We start from the raw sequence: 19331 nt of genomic DNA on the forward strand, positions 1-19331 counted from the left end.
ATGAAATTCACATAACATGAAATTCAGCATTTTAACCTTGTAAAGTACTATCCAACTCAGTGGTTTTTAGTATATTCACAGTTCTGTACAACTGTCATCACTATCCAGAATTCCAAAACATTTTTATCACCCCAGACTGGGGTTGACAGTCCCAATTCTCCCCTTTACTCATCCCCCAGCAATGAATCTTCAACTTATTTTTTTGTCTGGACATTTCACATTGGAATTATACAGTGTGTGGCCTTTTGAGTCCGACTTCTTTGAGTTAGCATAGTGTTTTCAAGGTTTATCTCTGTTGTAATATGTATCAGTACTTCATTCCATTTTGTGACTGAATAATAGTCCATTGTATGGATATATATATCACATTTTGTTACTCACCATCAGTTGATGGACATTTGCATTTTTTTCTACTTTTGGGCTATTACGAGTAATGCTGCTGTGAACATTCGTGTACAAGTTTTATGTGAATGTATTTCTTCAGTTCTCTTGGATTTATACCAGGAGTAGAATTGCTAGGTCATGTGGTAATAACTGTTTAACTTTTTGAGGAACTGCCAAATTGTTTACCATAGCACTGTACCCATTTATAATCCCAACAGTATTTATGAGAATTTCATTTTCTCCACATTTGCCAATACTTGTTACTTCCTGTTGTTATAAGCATCCTCATTGGTGATGGCCGCTTATTCTTGTTTTTCTGTATGCCTTGTAATTTTTAATTGAATGCCAGGTGTTATGAATGAACAGTTGTAGGGACTCTACTAGTTTTTTCCTCTAAGAGTTAAGTTTTACTTTGGTAGGCAGAGTACTAGGGGATCACCTTCAGCCTTTTGGTGGTTTACTATAAAATGTTTTGGGGTTGATCTATATCATTTTTGACTTTAATCTATGGAGAGGCTTTTTTGAAGTCTCAGTAGAGAGCTTGAATTGTTTATGAAGGCCCTTCTATCTCGGTGGAACCTAAACTCCAGTTTCTGTCTCCCTACCACTGGGCCGAAGCTAAAATCTCTGCTCAGCTTTTCAGCTTCCTAATTGCTGTTTTCTTGAATTTTCCCTCTTTGTGGTTCTTTAGTTTCCAGCTCTCTGGTAACCCAGAACTGACTGTCTTCTACTCAGACCAGTAGAACTGCCACTTCCTACATGCACTCTATATTTTCCTGTTACACAGCAAAGTCAAGGAAAAAGCCAAGGTGATTGTGAAGCTTCCCTTCTTTCAAGAGTTATAATCCTCTCTGTTTCTCTGTGTGCATTGTTTTTATATTTGTCTAGATAACTTTTCAGTTTTTACATTTGTCTAGATAATTATTAGCAGGAGGGTTAGTTTGATACAAGTTACTCTTATGATGGGAACCACATGTTTTATGAATTGAATCACTGGAAAATGAAAAAATGATAACCTGTTGAGAGTGAGAACGTGAATTTTCAATAGAAAATTTGGATATGACTATAGGAGGAAGGATTTTTATTTTCAAATGAGAGTCAAGGTCAGCCATATTTGAAGGATGATAAAGGATAATTTAAAACTAAGGTGTGTGACACAGAGTTGATATTTGGTAACTTTTGAAATTTTAATAAGATCAGTGTTTTTGAAGAGTAGGAATTGAATAAAGAATTTAAGATGAGAATTAAAGAGAAAATATTTAATAAAGAGCAATTAACCTTTGGAATTAGTAATGAAGAAATTAAGATTATGAATTTTAAATGAGTGCTATTAGAGTAGCACTTGGTTATTTTGTAAATTTTAGTGATTATTAAATGGTTGGAGATTTGAGTGTGTAGATGTGATGACTAAAGAACAATGTCTATGTGTTAATCGTTCCAGAGAGGATTGTGTTCACAATATCTTTATGGTACAAAGTCACTAACTGGCCATCTAAAATTGTGGGAGAAATAGAATAACTGAAGTTATAGGAATAGATGTTACATTTAGAGCATAGAGAAGTAAAGAAAGAAGGCCGAAATAGATCTGTAAAGAATAATACTGTCCTATCCTTCTGCAGGCATAAAAATAGGGGTTTGGAAAAAAACTAACCATTTGCTTTCTCCATCAAAATATCCCTAAGAAGGGAGCCAGGTGTTGCAGACCACCTTGTATCTGTGTTTTTCCTTTCGCCCTTTTGTGCACTCTCAAGGTTAGTCAGTGATTTTCTTCACACTTTCATTAGGAAATTTGCCAAAGGCATCCTTTTGAGGCAGCTGTCTCTGTACCCTTGGAGGCCATCAGTAATGTTTCCAATCTATAGGAGCAGTCGGCACAAAAATGTTGGGCTGCACTGAGTCTCGTGGTTTAAAACATTCCCCCACCAAAACCACTTTTCTTCCCCCTTCAAACACTATGAAGTATATTACATTTTGGGTCTTCTAGTTCTTTTAAAACATTCCTCCACCAAAACCGCTTTTCTCCCCCCTTCAAACACTATATTACATTTTGGGTCTTCTAGTTCTTTAATAATTTTTTGTTACTGTATTTTTTTAGGTAAAATTCATTATTAATAGTAAATAATCTAAATGTATTTGTAATGAAAGGAGTCTTAATTTTTAAAACATAACTTAAATAACAACAACAATGGACACATTAAAAATCCTTATATGTAAATAAATGGAAATTCTTTTTGTATAGAATGTTACAATTTTTATTTTTATCATTCAGATTTTATAAACTAAAATAACACTTTTATTGCATTCTTTTGGTCTGAGGTGGTCAGGTGATATATTCATGCTAACATATTGTGAAGTTTTGGGGGCATATTAAATATGTTAATAAGCCCATGATTAAAATGCATTAAAATAAATTGAAATGCATTTGTGTTTTTGTCCCTATTTAACTTAATAATATAGGCAACTGTTACGCCATCTTTAATATATTAAGTCTAACTCTTTCTCTTATTTTACTAAACTGTCTTCTTTTAGCCACCCACACAGAATATGCCTATGGGTCCTGGAGGGATGAATCAGAGTGGCCCTCCCCCACCTCCACGCTCTCACAACATGCCTTCAGATGGAATGGTAGGTGGGGGTCCTCCTGCACCACACATGCAGAACCAGATGAACGGCCAGATGCCTGGTAAGTTTTTTTCCTCGAAGACATTAACACCAGAGTTGCTTAGCAACTGAAACGACATGGGGGCTCAAGGGATACTAGATTGTTGATGACAAAACTGCTTTGAATGCCCCGGAGTACAAGCTCTCTTAGAGTTTGTTAGCTACAGAGCTACGTGACCTGTATTCAGTGTTTATCAGGCTGCCCTTGGGCTTTGATGTAGCTGACACACAGCATTCCTCTGATGAACAGAACTGGCTAAATTTAGTCTGTCTGAAACTGCAATACAGCTGGCTTTAGAAGCTTTTTGGAAAAAAAAAGACATTGTGCTGTGACTTAAAAATTAAAATCTGTTTATGAAAAGGTATTATAACATTTCCCTGAGTTTTATATTAAAAATTTATTGGTCTCAGAAACAGTAATCCTAGCAAAACACATAGGGAAAAGAAACAAAACAATCTGTGAAGTGCTAATGTATTGAGTATTTTTGCATTGATACTATTGAAGTTGAGTATCGATTTGTGTGTTTATCACATAATATAAATATGGAAATTGATATTAAAGCAAAATTAAAAGCTGAAAAATAATGTCAGCTTTCTTACCTAATGAGCAATTGCCTTTACTATTTTTTTAAAATTTAGAGCCACTTAGGATGTATTTCAGGCCATTGGGTGCTTATTTAGTTACTTTTTTCTAGTTTGAATTTTTAATCTGAAAAGTGTCTTTAAACTATTTTGTTTTTGTAACAGCCACAGCCCATACCCATCATTTTTGGCAGGGTGTTTTCTACATTTACTGCAAGAATGTTTTTACTTTCTAACGGAAAAGGTTATTTTCGTTAACCAAAGGAAAGTATTATACAAATAGCAGTAATGAAAGTAGATTAACAGGACAATTCATTTTTAAAATTAATAATTAGCAACCTTAGGTGAGTGTCACTTAGCTGATTGTGTTGGTTGGTAATGTAGCATTGGTGACTAGGGATGATGGGTGTATACAGTGAAGTAAAAGAGAGCACAGAGCAAAAGGAGACAGGTAGCCTTGTTTATAGAAGATTGATGTGTGATTGATCAGGTAGATGGGCAATGGAGTTTTCAGTGGCTGTCTTCTATTTCCTCCTAAAGCTTGCCACAATCAGTGGCCCACATGGCCCACAGTGATATGGAGGTAGGAATAAAGACATAAAGGCTTTTCATTTACTATTTTAGTTTTGTTTTTAATATTTTATAATCTAAGTTGCAGAGCTATTTTTATATGCTTTTGTTCTTGGTCAAATAAACTCTAAGTTTCAGGTTTCTTTTTTTTAAAAAGTTAACTGATTTTTTTAAAAAAAGACTAGCCAGTGCATGCCTATGGTACCAAAATCAAAAGGTATCAAAAGGCATACAGTCTCTGCCTCTTCAGACACTTTGTTCCAGAGTCACTGGTGTCTAGTTGTCCTTCAAGGGATATTCTTTGTATATAAAACATGTATATATGTATCTTTTTATTCTTATTTTAAAAACAGCACACATTAGATAGTATTATATATCATTTTTTCCCTCTTAAAGTTATATCTTAGAGATCATGAGTACATAAAGATATATTTTAGAAACCCCTCAGTATATAAAGAGTTGCCTTAGAGGGATATCTCAGCTGTGGGGGGTTCCCACTGAAAACTCTGGGGTCTAAACCCCAAGCTGGGCTTCCCAGCCCAGAGTGCTAGAACTGAGAAAGGTGCCTACATAGCATTTGGCTGTGAAAAGCAGCGAGAGTTTTTGTCTGCCAGGGAGAGACTGCTGGAAATGCAGGCACTTTTTTAAAGGGCCAACACACAAAGTTTCTTGTGCAGCCACTCACCTTGGGCTTCGGCAGAGGTAGAGTGGACTAGAGCAGTGTGAGGAGAATACAGGGGTTAGCTGCGGAATAGATTTTAGGGCACCCATTTGACCCCAGTGCTGAGTCATTCCTTCACATGGCAGAGGACATCTTTCTCAGGCAGACATTTACTTTCCAAGCAGCTTTTGCCTGGGGAGGAAGCAATTGCCCCACCCTGCTGGAAAACTTCTGGCCCCACCCCTTGGAGTTTCTACAGCCGAAGGCTCATGAAGAGTCTGAAGAACAGCCTCTGGGTACTTTGAATCTTTGCCTGATTTGCTTCTGGACCTAGGGCTTGGAAAAGAAGACCTTGGTACCCATCTTGGTCCTGTCCAAACTCACCCAGCCCCAGCAGAGGAAATCACAAGCTGTGGAGTGTAGAAAACTCCACACAGAGTACTCAAGGCCAGTCACAAACAGCGTCTGACATTGGCCTGCACCAAAGACCATCCAAAAGACTGGGAGTCCTAGCAGATCTACCTAATACATAGAAACAAATCCAAACAGGCAGCCAAAATGGGGAGACAAAATACACAAGCCCCAAATGAAAACAAAATAATTCTCTAGAAGAAGAGCGAAATGAAATGGAGATAAGCAATCTATAGGATACGGAGTTCAGAATACTGATCATAAAGATGCTCAACAGGATGAAAAAGATGTAGAAACTATGAAGGAAATTAAGAATGACGTAGTAGAAAGTAAAACATTGGAAGGAATGAAGGGTAGATTAGGGGAAGCTGAGGATCGCATCAGCAAATTAGAAGATGGTAGAGAAAATCACTTAATCAGAGAACCAAAAAGAAAAACAATTGAAAAACAGGAGGACAGTATAAGGAAGTTGTGGGACAACATGAAATTAACAATATTTGCATCATAAGAGTGCCAGAAGAGGTAGAAAGTGAGCAAGGGTTAGAGAACCTGTTTGAAGAAATAATAGCAGAAAACTTTTCTAACCTGGTGAAGGAAAAAGTCACACAAGTTCAGGAGGCACAGGGAGTCCCAAGCAAGAACCCAAAGAAGCCCACGCCCAGACACATCATAATTAAAACGTCAAAAATTCAAGACAGAATCTTAAAGGCAGCAAGAGAAAAGCAAACTATTACCCAAAAAGCAGCTCCTATAGGCTGTCAGCTGATTTCTCATCAGAAACTCTCCAGGCCAGAAGGGAATGGCATGAAGTATTCAAGGTAATGCAAAACAAGGATCTGAAACCAAGAACACTCTATCCAGCAAGGCTATCATTCAAAATAGATGGCAAAATAAAGAGCTTTCCAGACAAAAAAAAGCTAAAGGAATTTATCACCACCAAACCAGCATGGCAAGAAATGTTAAAGGAACTGCTGTAATAAGTTGAAATAGAATGAGAAACATAGGCATAAAGAAATAAGATGGCAATAAATAAGCACTTATCAGTAATAACCTTAAATATAAGAGGATTAAATGCTCCAATCAAAACATAGGGTAGCTGAGTGGATAAGAAAACAAGACCCAAATATATGCTGTCTACAATAGACCCACCTCAGAACAAAAGACACACACAGGCTACAAAAATAAACTAAACTTCTGGAGGACTTTAAAGCAGAGATTGACAGCAATACAATCATAGTAGGGGTCTTTAACACCCCACTGACTTTCCTGGATAGATCTTCCAGACAAAAAAATAAACAAGGAAACTGCCTTTAAATGACACACTAGATCAGATGGATTTAATTGACATCTACAGAACATTCCACTCCAAAGCTGCAGAATAGGCATTCCGCTGAAGTGCACATGAGACGTTCTCAAAGATAGACCACATGTTAGGACACAAAACAAGTCTCTACAAGTTCAAGAAGATTGAAATCATATCAAGCATCTTCTTGGACATTTACACAGTGGAATACTGTGCAGCTGTAAAAACGAAGGATACCTTACCCTTTGACACAGCAATGTGGGACCTGGAGAGTATTATGCTTAGCGAAATAAGCCAGTCAGAGAAAGACAGGTGTCACGTGATCTTACTCTCATGTGGAATCTAATGAACAAAATAAACCAATGAACAAAATAGATCCAGAGACAGAAGTATGGAACAGACTGACAAATCACACAGGGAAGGCGTGGGTGGGGAGAGATTAACGTAAGACCTTATGCATATATGCATAACCCATGGATACAGACAATAATGTGAAGGCCTGGGGGGAGGGGTACAGGGCAGAGGGGATCAATGGGGGAAAAGGGGACATCTGTAATACTTTCAGCCATAAAGATAAATTAAAAAAAAAAGTTGCCTCATTCTTTTTGGTGACTGCATTGCATTTTTTACGGATGCCTCTAATTTTTGTGAGCAGTTTCCTTCTGGTAGAATATAGGTTATTCTTTTGGTATTAAAAATTATGCTGCCATGAATATGTCTGTAAAATATAAGTAAACAAGTAAATAAGCAAACACTATTTTGTATGTGTACACACGTGCACACAAAAACTTGTATATTTATAAGATACATTCCTAGAACTGAAATTGCTGAGTTAAAGTTACGTGCATTTTAATGTATATATTCCCTGAACAGTTATGAAGGAACTTCTTTCTTCATAATAGTTGATTCAAAACTTTTGATCTTTGCCAATCTGAAAGATGAAAAATAGGTCTCATAGTTTTAATTTTCCTTTTTGTGTTATAAGCAAAGTAAACAGTCTGATTATGTTTATGACCTCTTGTAGTTTTTTGTGCAAACTGGTCATTTATATCCTTTCCCCTTTCTTTTACTGCTGGCGGTATTTTACTTGTTTGGTCTGTGATATGACTTCTAAATAATTTTTCCCCAGTTTATTTTTTATTATTTCTAATTTCTTTTGTTTCGTTTTGGTCTTGTTTAAATTTTTTATTTTCATGTCTAATTTATCAATTTTTATGACTGTGTTTTCTGGCATACTTAAGAATGCCCTTCCACTTCAGTGTTATTTTTAAAATTTTCCTTTCTGAACTTCTCTTTTATGATTCCTTTTCTTCTTTTTTTAATGTTTAATTTTTCATTATCTGGAATTAGTCTTCATGGAAGTAATGTGGTAGGGATCCAACTTCTTTTTTTCCCAATGGCTTCTCAGTATTCACAACACTATTTATTGAATTATCTTTCCTTTGCCCACTGATGCTTAGTTATCACCACTATAATTGTTTACTATATTATGTATTTGGGTCTCTTTTTAGACTCTGCTCTGGATTCATTGATCTGTTAGTTTATTTATATGCTAATACTACACACTTTTAATTACACCAGCTTTATATTTTGCCTCCTATTCCTCCCTCATTACTCTTCTTTTTCAGAATGTTTTTGGCTTTTCAAAAGCATTAGTTTCTTAATCTGTAAAATGGGAATAATAACATTCACCTCACAGTATCTTCTATCTTTCATGTAAAGCACTTTATTTGTTTTCTATTGATTAAAAACTGAAGTTATTTTTTGGTATTATTATTATCGTAATGCAAAAAAAAAAACAACCAAAAACTTTTAGCTACTTTTGCATAGACCATCTATTTAACTTTCATATTTTGCTTTTGCTCACTTTCCTTCAAAGGGCCTAATCATATGCCTATGCAGGGACCTGGACCCAATCAACTCAATATGACAAACAATTCCATGAACATGCCTTCAAGTAGCCATGGATCCATGGGAGGTTACAACCATTCCGTGCCGTCGTCACAGAGCATGCCAGTACAGAATCAGATGACAATGAGTCAGGGGCAGCCCATGGGGAATTATGGCCCCAGACCAAATATGAATATGCAGCCAAACCAAGGTAAAGAAGCTTTGTGTTATTCTTGACTAGAGTGCTGCATCAGCCTTTGAAAATAAAACAAAATTTTCACGTTATTATCTGGTGCATAGAGATGTAAGTTTAAAGTGAATAGCAATGGAAAGGAATGCTGAGTTTTAAACTTATGTTTAGAAATTAAATTGCTTGATTTAGCTTTTTAAGCTTATACATGGCTTTGGACAGTTTATTTGAGAGTCTATATTTTTGGATTTTTTTTTAAAGGTGATCAGTGAATAACCAAACATTAGCTTTAGAGCTAGAAAATTTAGAAAATATAATATTAAAATTGCAAGTACAACTCCTTAAAAAATCTAAGGATATATTAATTTATATGGCTATCCCTTAATTTATATGGATGTTTTCTGATGCTGAGTTTCAGCATTTAAAGGTAATTGTAACAATAATTTTTGATTACTATATTTAGTGGAGGTGCTGTTATGTTCTCATATTAAAGTGGTGTGAAGTCTATTCTACTTTATTAGCAATCTCAGAATGAAATTATTATCATGTTTCTCTTTTAAGTATTCTTGTGAATAATAGCTAAAAACCGGTAAGTGGCGCTCTGTTCTGCTAATTGCCTGTTAAAACATTTGGCATATTGCCAGCCTAAAGCTTTTCAGTTATGAAATGTGGTAAAGTTAAGAGTATAAAATAGATTTAATATGTTGGCAATAAAGTTTTCTAGATTTTGATTATGAAAAACAGATCACTAAAGTGAATTTAGATAAAGGAAGTCTGTTAATCTGTTGATAATTATTTACGATGAAGTAATATATTCTATATTTTAAATATTAATACAAGAAATTTTCTATAATTTTGATGAGATATACTGAAAACAAAGGAAGATAATAGAATAAATTGTCAGTGAATGTAACTTCACAAAACTGGTGCTTGCTTCATTTTTTTCTCCAAAAGTTTAGTACCCATGATGGAATGTTATTTTCTTTTTATTAGGTCAATTAAAGATTCAAACCAATAGCAAGATACAATCATTGCTAGATCAGGATGGATTTCAGATGTCTCTCATATAGTTGGTTACCAGGAGAGAGAGCAAGAAAATTGGTAGTGTTTCTATGAGCAAATACAGTAATGATGGCATACTTCTTAGAAACTATAGTTAATAAAAGTTAGGGCGTACACAAAAAAATGGATGTTGCTGCAGCATAGTTGGATGTGACATAAGATTTGAAAAAGAAAAAAATAATGCATGCAGCAATATGCATGCAGGAAAATAGTGTCTGTTTTTGAAGAAAGGAGTTGTATTTATAGGAATTTTTTATTCTAAACTTAGGACCTACTATGCTTTTTTAAAAATGTCATCTTTTATACTAATGTATAGTTTTTTCTTTTACTATACTTTACATTATTTTTTGCTTTGTTCTTATAATTTATGAATTTTTTAATAGAAAGGAAACTATACAGAAAATGACAATGTAGGGATCTGATTTAGAGAAATAAAAGGTCCTTTTCAAAAGAGAGACTAGTATGAAAATCAGTGAAGAAATTTTCAGTGTATTAAAAAATCTCTTAAGTTAAATTTGATATTTTAGAATTAAAGAACACCAAAGAAAATTACAATTACAAAATAAAATTATACTCGGTTTTAGCAATATCTACTTAATCATATGAATTTCTTATAAAAATATTTTAATTACATGTACCTGTTGGATAAAAACAATTGTTTAGCATGATGAAAGTTTTACTCGAAGTTTTAATCACTTCATTATAAAACATTTTTAAGTAGTTTCTAAAAATGAACCACATATTTTACATTAAAAATTTTCTGTTTTGATAAATAGGTGGAAGAAATTAGAGGAGACTACGTTGTAAATATAGTCTTTAAAGAAAAGCTTGAAAAATATAAAAATTTTATAGGAAACAGTTTTGACTTTTATGTATTTCTCTTCACATTTATTGAGATATTAGCTGTTCTTTGAGTTAAAGGCAAAATATTGGAATCTTTTGACTATCTTCATATCTGTGTGTCAAGAGATATTAGAAAAAATATTAAAGCTAATTACCAGTCTTAATAATAGGGTTTATTAGTCAAGGAAAAATATTTGTGGGATTTCTTAGATTAAATCTTTGTCAAGTGACCAAAAAAATGGAAAATGACTCCTCCTGAGAATTTTGTTTTAAAAAGGAACAATTAAGTTTCAATTATGTTAGTAATTATTATTTAAGTGATATATTTCTGAACTTTAATTGGTGATATATGGTGGTAGTTTTTCTAAATAGAACATTGAAGGTCAAAGTCTAGATGCATTTAGTCTGGTAATTTTGAAGTGACTTTTTTACCCTCTTTCTTCCCTTCTTTCTCAGCTTTGAAAATGAAATTAAAGGGGAAAAATGTAACTAGTCTAAAATTCTTGTCATTGTAATTTAGGAATCTGGTTGAAATTAATCCAAGGGACAGATACCTCATACATTTACAATTTATCATTTTGACTATTTAAGAAAGAGAAGTATTCTGCTAATTTATAGTACTAGTTACAATATAATAAGTCACATTGTGTGCCAGTAAACTCATCTCTCTTCACTCTTAAATTGGTAGATAACTCTGTTATTGCTGGTTTCTGTTTGTTCCATTTTGAAGGATGTACAGCTAATTGTAGTTCAGACCAGATGCTTTGTTTATACATTTGATCAATATTGCTATATTGAAAGTTTTTCAAGGTTGTGATTTTTTTCTTCAATGATAACATTTTTGGGGTTATAAAAATAATATTTAAAAATCTGGGAAATGCAGAAAAGCATAGAACATAAAATAAAAAATCAACTATAATCCTTTTACATTTAAATTAAAAGTTTTCCATCACCATTTATCCCCTCTATGCCTTCTTCCACCCACCCCTCTCTCCCCCTCAACCACACTGTTGTCCATGTCCACAAGTTCTCTCTCTTTTTCAACTATAATCTTGCTATATAAGTTTTAAATTACTCTATAGACAAGGTGCAGTCTACTTATAAAGTTAAGTAGCCTGTACTTAGACTCTTTGTAGCAGCAGCTTGAGAACTTAACAATTATATAATTATTTGTAAGTGTCTGTTTAGTTATTTTTCTCTTGTCTCTAGGTTTTATGAAGTAAGGAGCTGTATCTTGTTTTGTTCATCACTACTTTACCCTATTTGTTGACTCATACAGTAGCTAGATTTCCTTCTTGCCATAACAAATTAGAAAACTAGCATCCTTCTCTGTGGTATTGTTATCCATCAGCTGTCATTCCTGGAATGAACCAAAAAAGGAACTGTCAGATAAAGCAGATGGTTGTCAGTTATACCAAAACCTTTTGGCTTTGGTAGACAAAATCCAGTTGTTTCATTGTGATTCATTTTTAAAAACTTTAATTTTGAAATAATTACAGGCTTACAGGAAGTTACAAGGTACTGTAGAGAGCCTGTGTGTCCTTCCCCCAGTCATCTCTAACCCCTGGCAACCACTGTTACACTTCTCTCCATTCCTGTAATTTTATCCTTGTCAGAATGTCACATAAGTGGAATCATACAGTCTGTGACTTTGTCAGGTTGGCATTTTTTGCTCAGCATAATTAATATCCAAATTGTTGACTGAATTAGTGGTTCATTCCTTTTTATCACTAAGTAGTATTGCATAGTGTGGTTGTACCACAGTATATTTAATCATTCACCTATTAAGGAACATTTTGGTTGTTTCTAGTTTTAGGCTTTTGCAAATAAAGATGCTATGAACAGTCGTGAACAAGTTCATGTTTCTATTTGGACATAAGTTTTCCTTTCTCTGAAATAAGTACCCAGTAGTACAATTGCTGGGTCATATGATAAGTGTATGTTTAGTTTTTTTTAGAAATTGTGCCTGTACCATTTTACAGTTATCACCAGCAATGTATGAAAGATCTGCTTTCTTCAAATCCTTGTCAGCATTTGGTATTGTCAATATATTTTTTTATGTTAGCTGTTCTAAAAATGTGTAGTGATATCTCGTTGTGGTCTTAATTTGCATTTCCCTAACAGCTACTGATACAGAACATCTTTTCATGTGCTTATTTGCCATTATATATCCTCTTCAGTGAAATGTCTCTTTATGTCTTTTGCCCATTTTCTAGTTGTTTTTTACTGTTGTTTTGCGAAATCTTTGTATTTTGCCCTAGGACTAATTTAAAATTTCCTCCCAGTATTTTATTATGTAAAATTTCAAACACAGAAAAGTTGGAGGAATTGTGCCTGCAGAGTTGCCACTTATATTCTATAGTTAATATTTTACTAAATTGGATAACCATTCTTCTGTCTGTCCATCTATTCATCCATCAATGAATATTTTTTTCAAAATGCATTTCAGAGTAATTTGCAGATGTCTGTACACTTTACCTATAACACTTTAGTCTGCATATTATTAGAGTTCAACATTTTAAATTTTATTTTTTTAAATATTTTTTTCTTTTGGTAACATTTACATAGCATGAAATGCACAAATATTAAGTATATTATTCAATGAATATTGGCATATTTATAACACAAACCTCTTTGGATTCATGTTTTAGCTAACATCCTAAGTACCCTTATAGGAGGCAGTCCTACTCCAGTATTAAACATTTTATACGAGCCATATCTATAGCTGCTTTTATGGTAAAAGAGGTTGATTGGTTGTTCTTTCCCTTACAACTCTATCTCAATGTGTGGTTCTAGGACTCCCTGGATCAGAGTCACCAGGAGTACTTGTTAAATAAGATTTGTTTGCCCCGTGCTATACCTGCTAAACAAGAATCTTTAGGGGTAAATTTTACAAATTGCATTTAAGAAATATTCAGTGTCATGCTTACTTATAGTCCATGCCTTCAGAATTTTTCTGGGCTATATAGTCTCTTCTGTGTCAGATGGTTCGTAACTTTTCAGCTTTCATGCTGCGTGACACAAAACTGTACATTCTAATGTAGCTTGTCTCCATAGCTTTTTACTTGGGCAAGACAGGATCTTTACTTTCACAGCAGATTGTCACTTGTGCCACATAAATCTAGAGCATTTGGAGTTTGTTTTTGAATTAATATTATATAGTATTGTTGAAACTATATAAAAGAGGTTGTCTAACCTTAAGAACTTGTGTAGCCTTTTATTTTGCCGGATTTGTTAAGCCATAACATAACCCTTTTCCAATTTTCAGTCACCAGGAAGCTAAATACATAATTTGTGGAAATGTCTATGATGTAAAATTATGCCCTTGAGATACAGGATTTCTTAACTTGGCACTATTAACATTTTGAGCTGAATAATTCTTTGTTGGGGGTGCTTCTCCTGTGCAATGTGAGATATTTAGCAATATTTCTATACCCACTAGGTGGCAGTAGCAACCCCCATGCCAGCTGTGACAACCAAAAATCTCTGCAGACTGCCAAATGTCCCTTGGGGGACAAAATCTTGCCCACAGTTGAAAATCATAGCTTTAAGAAATGGTTAATGTAAGGAACTACATATAAGGATGGTATGTTACTAAAGAAACAAACGACAATAACTAAAGATACTATGTTTTAATACTTTTTAATACATTCATATAATTTTTCTAAAACTTTCATGTTATAAAACTCTCTCTCTTCATGAACTGCAACTATTTTTATTATCTAAAATATATCATGGTTCTAATTTCTTATTGGTTGCTTAGAAATTCAGCTAAGTTTGTACTGGTTATAGTGACTTTTACTAACTGATCTTTTAGGGTTTCTTAGTTACTTGGCTCTTGTTCTTTTATCCTTGCTAATGTCTATTATAATAAATTATGTATTTTGGGGCTTATATGATAAAAAGTTTTGTATTTCTCTTAGATGTTAATATTATATGTAAAAAAATCATGTGTAAAAAAAATTTTGTCTGTTTTCAGGTCCAATGATGCATCAGCAGCCTCCTTCTCAACAGTACAATATGCCACAGGGAGGTGGGCAGCATTACCAAGGCCAGCAGCCACCTATGGGAATGATGGGTCAAGTTAACCAAGGCAATCATATGATGGGTCAAAGACAGATTCCTCCCTATAGACCACCTCAACAGGGTAAGGTTCCATTTGGAAAATTTCCTGCTTCATATAAATAACAGTATTTGGAAGGCTTTCCATTTTAATGAACTTTTTATCTAGGCAAAGTTAGGGCTTCTATTTCTTGATTAAAAAACAAAAATTGTATTTTTCCTGAAAGGTAGTGGATATAGTAGGTACAGAGGATCACAAACTATATAGGAACTTCCTGGTATTCAGCTCTCTTTTATTTATTTCTGGGAAAAGGTTACATTGTAAAATTTTATATGAAAACTAATTTACAGTAGAAAATGCTGTTTTGTTTTTGAGACTGTACTAAATATATAGTCATAAGCAAACCCTAATTTATTTTAAACTGCTCTAATATCAAAATAAAAAGGAAATTTTTTATTTGTTCTACCCTCTTTTTAAGAAGTTTGTTTTTTTTTAAAATTTGTATTGTTTGATATTGCATGTATGGTCTTAACATTAATTTTCGTGAAATATGGTGTGTGGTGTTCACTGTGTGTTTATGTATGTATGTGTATAAGAATAGTTAAAAGAATATGAAATGCCAAAGCATGGGAAGGGAATCTACAGCTGAGACATAATCTCTCTTGACATCAGATTATAAAGAAAGTCTTTCATGACCTAGTGAACAAATTGTTTACATCTTGACTGGTTGTGGTTTTTCAGGCCCACCACAGCAGTACTCAGGCCAGGAAGACTATTATGGGGACCAATACAGTCATGGTGGACAAGGTCCTCCAGAAGGCATGAACCAGCAATATTACCCTGATGGTAATCTCTCCTAATGTTAACTTTCCCATTTTCTATCCCTGTCCAATATTAATGTAGATAGCTATTCAAAACATTTCAGTGTGGATGAAGAAACTAACGGTATGTTTCTTCTAACTTTAGAACACTTGAGTAATCTAAAGCATCAATGATAGCATTAGTATATAATCTGTTTCAAAGTATATTTTGTTTAGATATTTCATGTTAGTACCATCAGGGATCATGTTCTGTTACTGGTATCCTTTCTTATATAAAAGAGGATCCTTTTATATTTGGAATTGTTCCTTTGAACCAAAGCCACTGTTATCGATTTACTTTTTTAAATAACAGCTTTATTGAAATAATTCATATACCATAAAGTTCACCTATTGGTTTACTTTAAAGCATTATATAAATACATGGAATTTCTCAAGTTTTTTTCTATGTTTCATCATTTTAGTTAATGTTGCTTACTTCTTAAAGAACTGTGGTTTGTATACATTTGCATTTGAGAAAAATTTTGGAGGCTAAATTATACCCACAATAGAGTTGTACGTAAAGTTAGTGGAATAGAAAAGGCGTTTAGAAAACAGATTTTAATTTTAGTTATTTAGTTAATGGTATATTTTTTTTAGTAGGAAGGTGACTTGTGAAACAGTGGTTAGTAAAGATGTGCTACACTTAGTGACAATCTGAGCACCCAAGTAGGCTATCACTGTACAGTTCAGTTTTCTCAGTTTTTCTGTATGTTTGGAAAATTGACAATACAGTGGTAAAGAAAAAAGAATTCAAACATGTAAAGCTGATGACTTAGAGGTGGTTTCATGTCACAGAATGATTTGTTATGAAAGGATTTGTGGAAGTCTTCATTTACATATACATAGTAAGCTCCCTAGGTATATTTAAGGTAAACTACTTTAAAAGAGAAACTAGGGGAAACTAAGAATTTAAAGCTGAAGTATTGGGACCATTTACTGGAAACTAATGTAAACTAACAAGAAGATATAATTTGTGTATTTAAAAAAATCATTTTGCCTGCCATTTTTTATCAGTGTATAAAAAGCGTAAAGGTACATCGGCTTAAGGATGTTAATTTTACTGCGGAGGCTTTGCCTGTATAGGCAGAGCAAACACTCACCTATAGAATTTTGCATACAATAAATGCTTGTTAGTGATGATGTGTATGGATAATTCTAGTTAGAAAATGACCTAATTTTTTATACCTCAGGTTTTCTTGCCCTGAATTATTCAGAGTGTTGTGTATGTGTTGTTTTTTCCCCACATGTAGACATTGTATTAAGTAATTTTTTACAGTATAGATATTTTTAAAAGGTGAAATCTAGGTTGTTAAATTTTATTAGGAAGTTTGCTAAATATAAATGATTGGTTTGTTTAATTTTTAAAGTACATTTTAAGTAATTGACTTGAATTTGATACTCTTATTTTGGTTGGTCCTGAGTATTTCCTGAAATGTAAAGTTTGTATTGTTATAAATAGGATGTTTCTATTCAAAACAGATATGTTATTTTTATAAATACCAGAACTTTAAAGTTCTATAAATAATTCATCTTATTACATTGGGATTTAAAATTTTAAATGGTATTTTGCATAGGTGTGTATTAATATATTTGATATTTACATAGATTATTCCATTTATAACAACTAATTTTCCTATACAGCATTGGATATTTTCTTATGTTTAGATATTTATGCCCGTAAACATGTAGATTAGAAGTTAGAAAACTTCTTTATATTTTAGTCTTTGTGTGCTATGGTCTTGATCTCAACTGCTGAACTCTTGTCATAGCATGAAAACAGCTGTAGAAAATACAAGTGGGCAGAACTATGTTTCACTAAAACTTTATTGACAGAAACAGGCTACTGGCCGTATTTAGACTGCAGGCCCTAGTTTGCTAACCCTTAATGCAGATATTTATGCAATGGTTTGGGAACATTGGAATACTAGAGCACTGAGTATAACATTTATTGATAATTGTATTCCTCCTTCCTTAGTTAGGCATTCTACTAAAATGTAGTACAGATTTTAGCTAACCGAAAGGTTATTTCCTGCATTTTATTTGTGCTATTTAATTAAAAGGACTAGAGTATTGATTTTCACTCGAGTTCAGTCATCTTGCAGATGAAATTTATCGTGCCTTAAAAGTAAAGGTGTATTGTAGCACTTACTACAATATTAATTTTACGGAGGTGTATGTTTGTTACCCTAGAAATATTTTCTAAAGGCTTCTAGAATGGCAGCATTAAGCAATATATTTTTGCATCTAAAAATATTTTAAGATACATATATTTTATTCAAGTAAATAGAATGAAAAATTTGTTTCAGTTTTTTCCAGGGGAAAAAAACTTACGGAGCTCTTTCATATTTTGCATTGTTTTAGCATATGCTGTGGAATTGGCGACCAGCAGAACAGGTGTTTAACAAAATATGATAATTGCTTCCTTTGTTCATTCTAATTTAATTCAAGTTATTTACATGTGAAAGACCTAAATGCTTTCATTCTCGTAAAAAAAATGGAAGATAAAGTTTTTTTTCCCCCCCTCAATGAGGATTATCAGAGTTAAGACTAAGTGTAATGTTTCTAAAACTACTGTTTTTTGCTTTTAAGAAAACTTGCACGTTATCTTGATATGAAAACAATCACATTGGTAAATACTTGGCTAATGCAATTGAAATTATTTTTTATGTATTTCCATTTCTTTCTCTTTTTTTTTTTTCCAGTTTTATCTGAAAGTTTAAATATATTTAGGGTTTTCACTCAGTGGCCATTAACGTTTCTTCCTGTCTCTTGTCGAATTGATGTAGGTCATAATGATTACGGTTATCAGCAACCGTCGTATCCTGAACAAGGCTACGATAGGCCTTATGAGGATTCCTCACAACATTACTACGAAGGAGGTATCTATATACCTTCACACACATACACATATATATCCCCTTCTACAGGAACGAAAATTCTTGCATAAGAACTTCTACCCATGCAAAGCTCTTGTAGAATAATAGTTGCTGGCTGTCTTGAAAATTACAGGGAGCCCAGAACAATCAAAATAATTTCCTTACAAATATTTAAAATGTATAACCATGACTTGCCATTTCTAACAACAATAAAAAGACTAAAACATTTAAAAATTTTTTCCTCAGTGGAAATTTTCTATTTGAACATAAATCCATCTATCCAGTTTTTTTTGTGTGTGTTTACATATGTATAATTTCACATATAAGTATAGTGCCTTTAGGAAACAGCTTGCTGATCTTGTGTAGCTAGTGTGTGCTCTTGTAGCTGTCTTTAATTTTGTCTTTTTTATTTTATTTAGCATAGTCATGATCTTATGACTGTGATGTTCCAGTAAATGTAATGCTCGTATGGCAGAGACGCTGAAAATGCTGCAGTTCAACCTTGCAAAATTGGCTTTAACTGCAGTTTGTTTGGCCGAAATCCTTCTGTTTGGTTTGAGTTTTTTCTTTGTTTTGTTAACTTTTAAAAATCAATATGGCATTTTATTTTGTTCTTGTGTTGTTGGCTATGCATCGTAGAGGAAAAAGTTAGTTAAGCAAACTTCTCAGGTATTTTTCCCCTCTTCTCCAATTATCCTATAGGAAATTCACAGTATGGCCAACAGCAAGATGCTTACCAAGGACCACCTCCTCAACAGGGATATCCACCTCAGCAACAGCAGTACCCAGGGCAGCAGGGCTATCCAGGACAGCAGCAGGGTTACGGTAATAGCTTACTACATTTTATTTTTGTCCCCATAAAACATTAATGTTTTGAAACATGGAAGTGGATAGTTAGTTTTGAAAATTCATAATTTTACCTCAGTCTATTAGTGTTTATTTAAAATGTTCTTAGATAAACTGTTACTCTATTTA

General features: G+C 33.4%; 1 protein-coding gene across 3 annotated transcripts in view; it reads left to right on the forward strand.

The window, feature by feature from the left end:
- The window catches only part of SS18 (SS18 subunit of BAF chromatin remodeling complex), a 49489-nt gene that overhangs the window by 16576 nt on the left and 13582 nt on the right, over positions 1 to 19331 (forward strand). Inside the window, exons 4-9 of one of the 3 annotated variants that reach the window (XM_081148547.1) lie at positions 2914 to 3067; positions 8452 to 8673; positions 14537 to 14704; positions 15362 to 15466; positions 18267 to 18359; positions 19059 to 19181. In XM_081148547.1, coding sequence (XP_081004673.1) covers positions 2914 to 3067; positions 8452 to 8673; positions 14537 to 14704; positions 15362 to 15466; positions 18267 to 18359; positions 19059 to 19181 — 865 coding nt within the window. The remainder of the gene's footprint in view (positions 1 to 2913; positions 3068 to 8451; positions 8674 to 14536; positions 14705 to 15361; positions 15467 to 18266; positions 18360 to 19058; positions 19182 to 19331) is intronic. The other 2 variants (XM_081148548.1, XM_081148549.1) reach the window with 2 other exon arrangements.

Source organism: Miniopterus schreibersii, assembly GCF_964146895.1.
Source record: "Miniopterus schreibersii genome assembly, chromosome: 10".
In the NCBI taxonomy this organism is placed as follows: domain Eukaryota; kingdom Metazoa; phylum Chordata; class Mammalia; order Chiroptera; family Miniopteridae; genus Miniopterus; species Miniopterus schreibersii.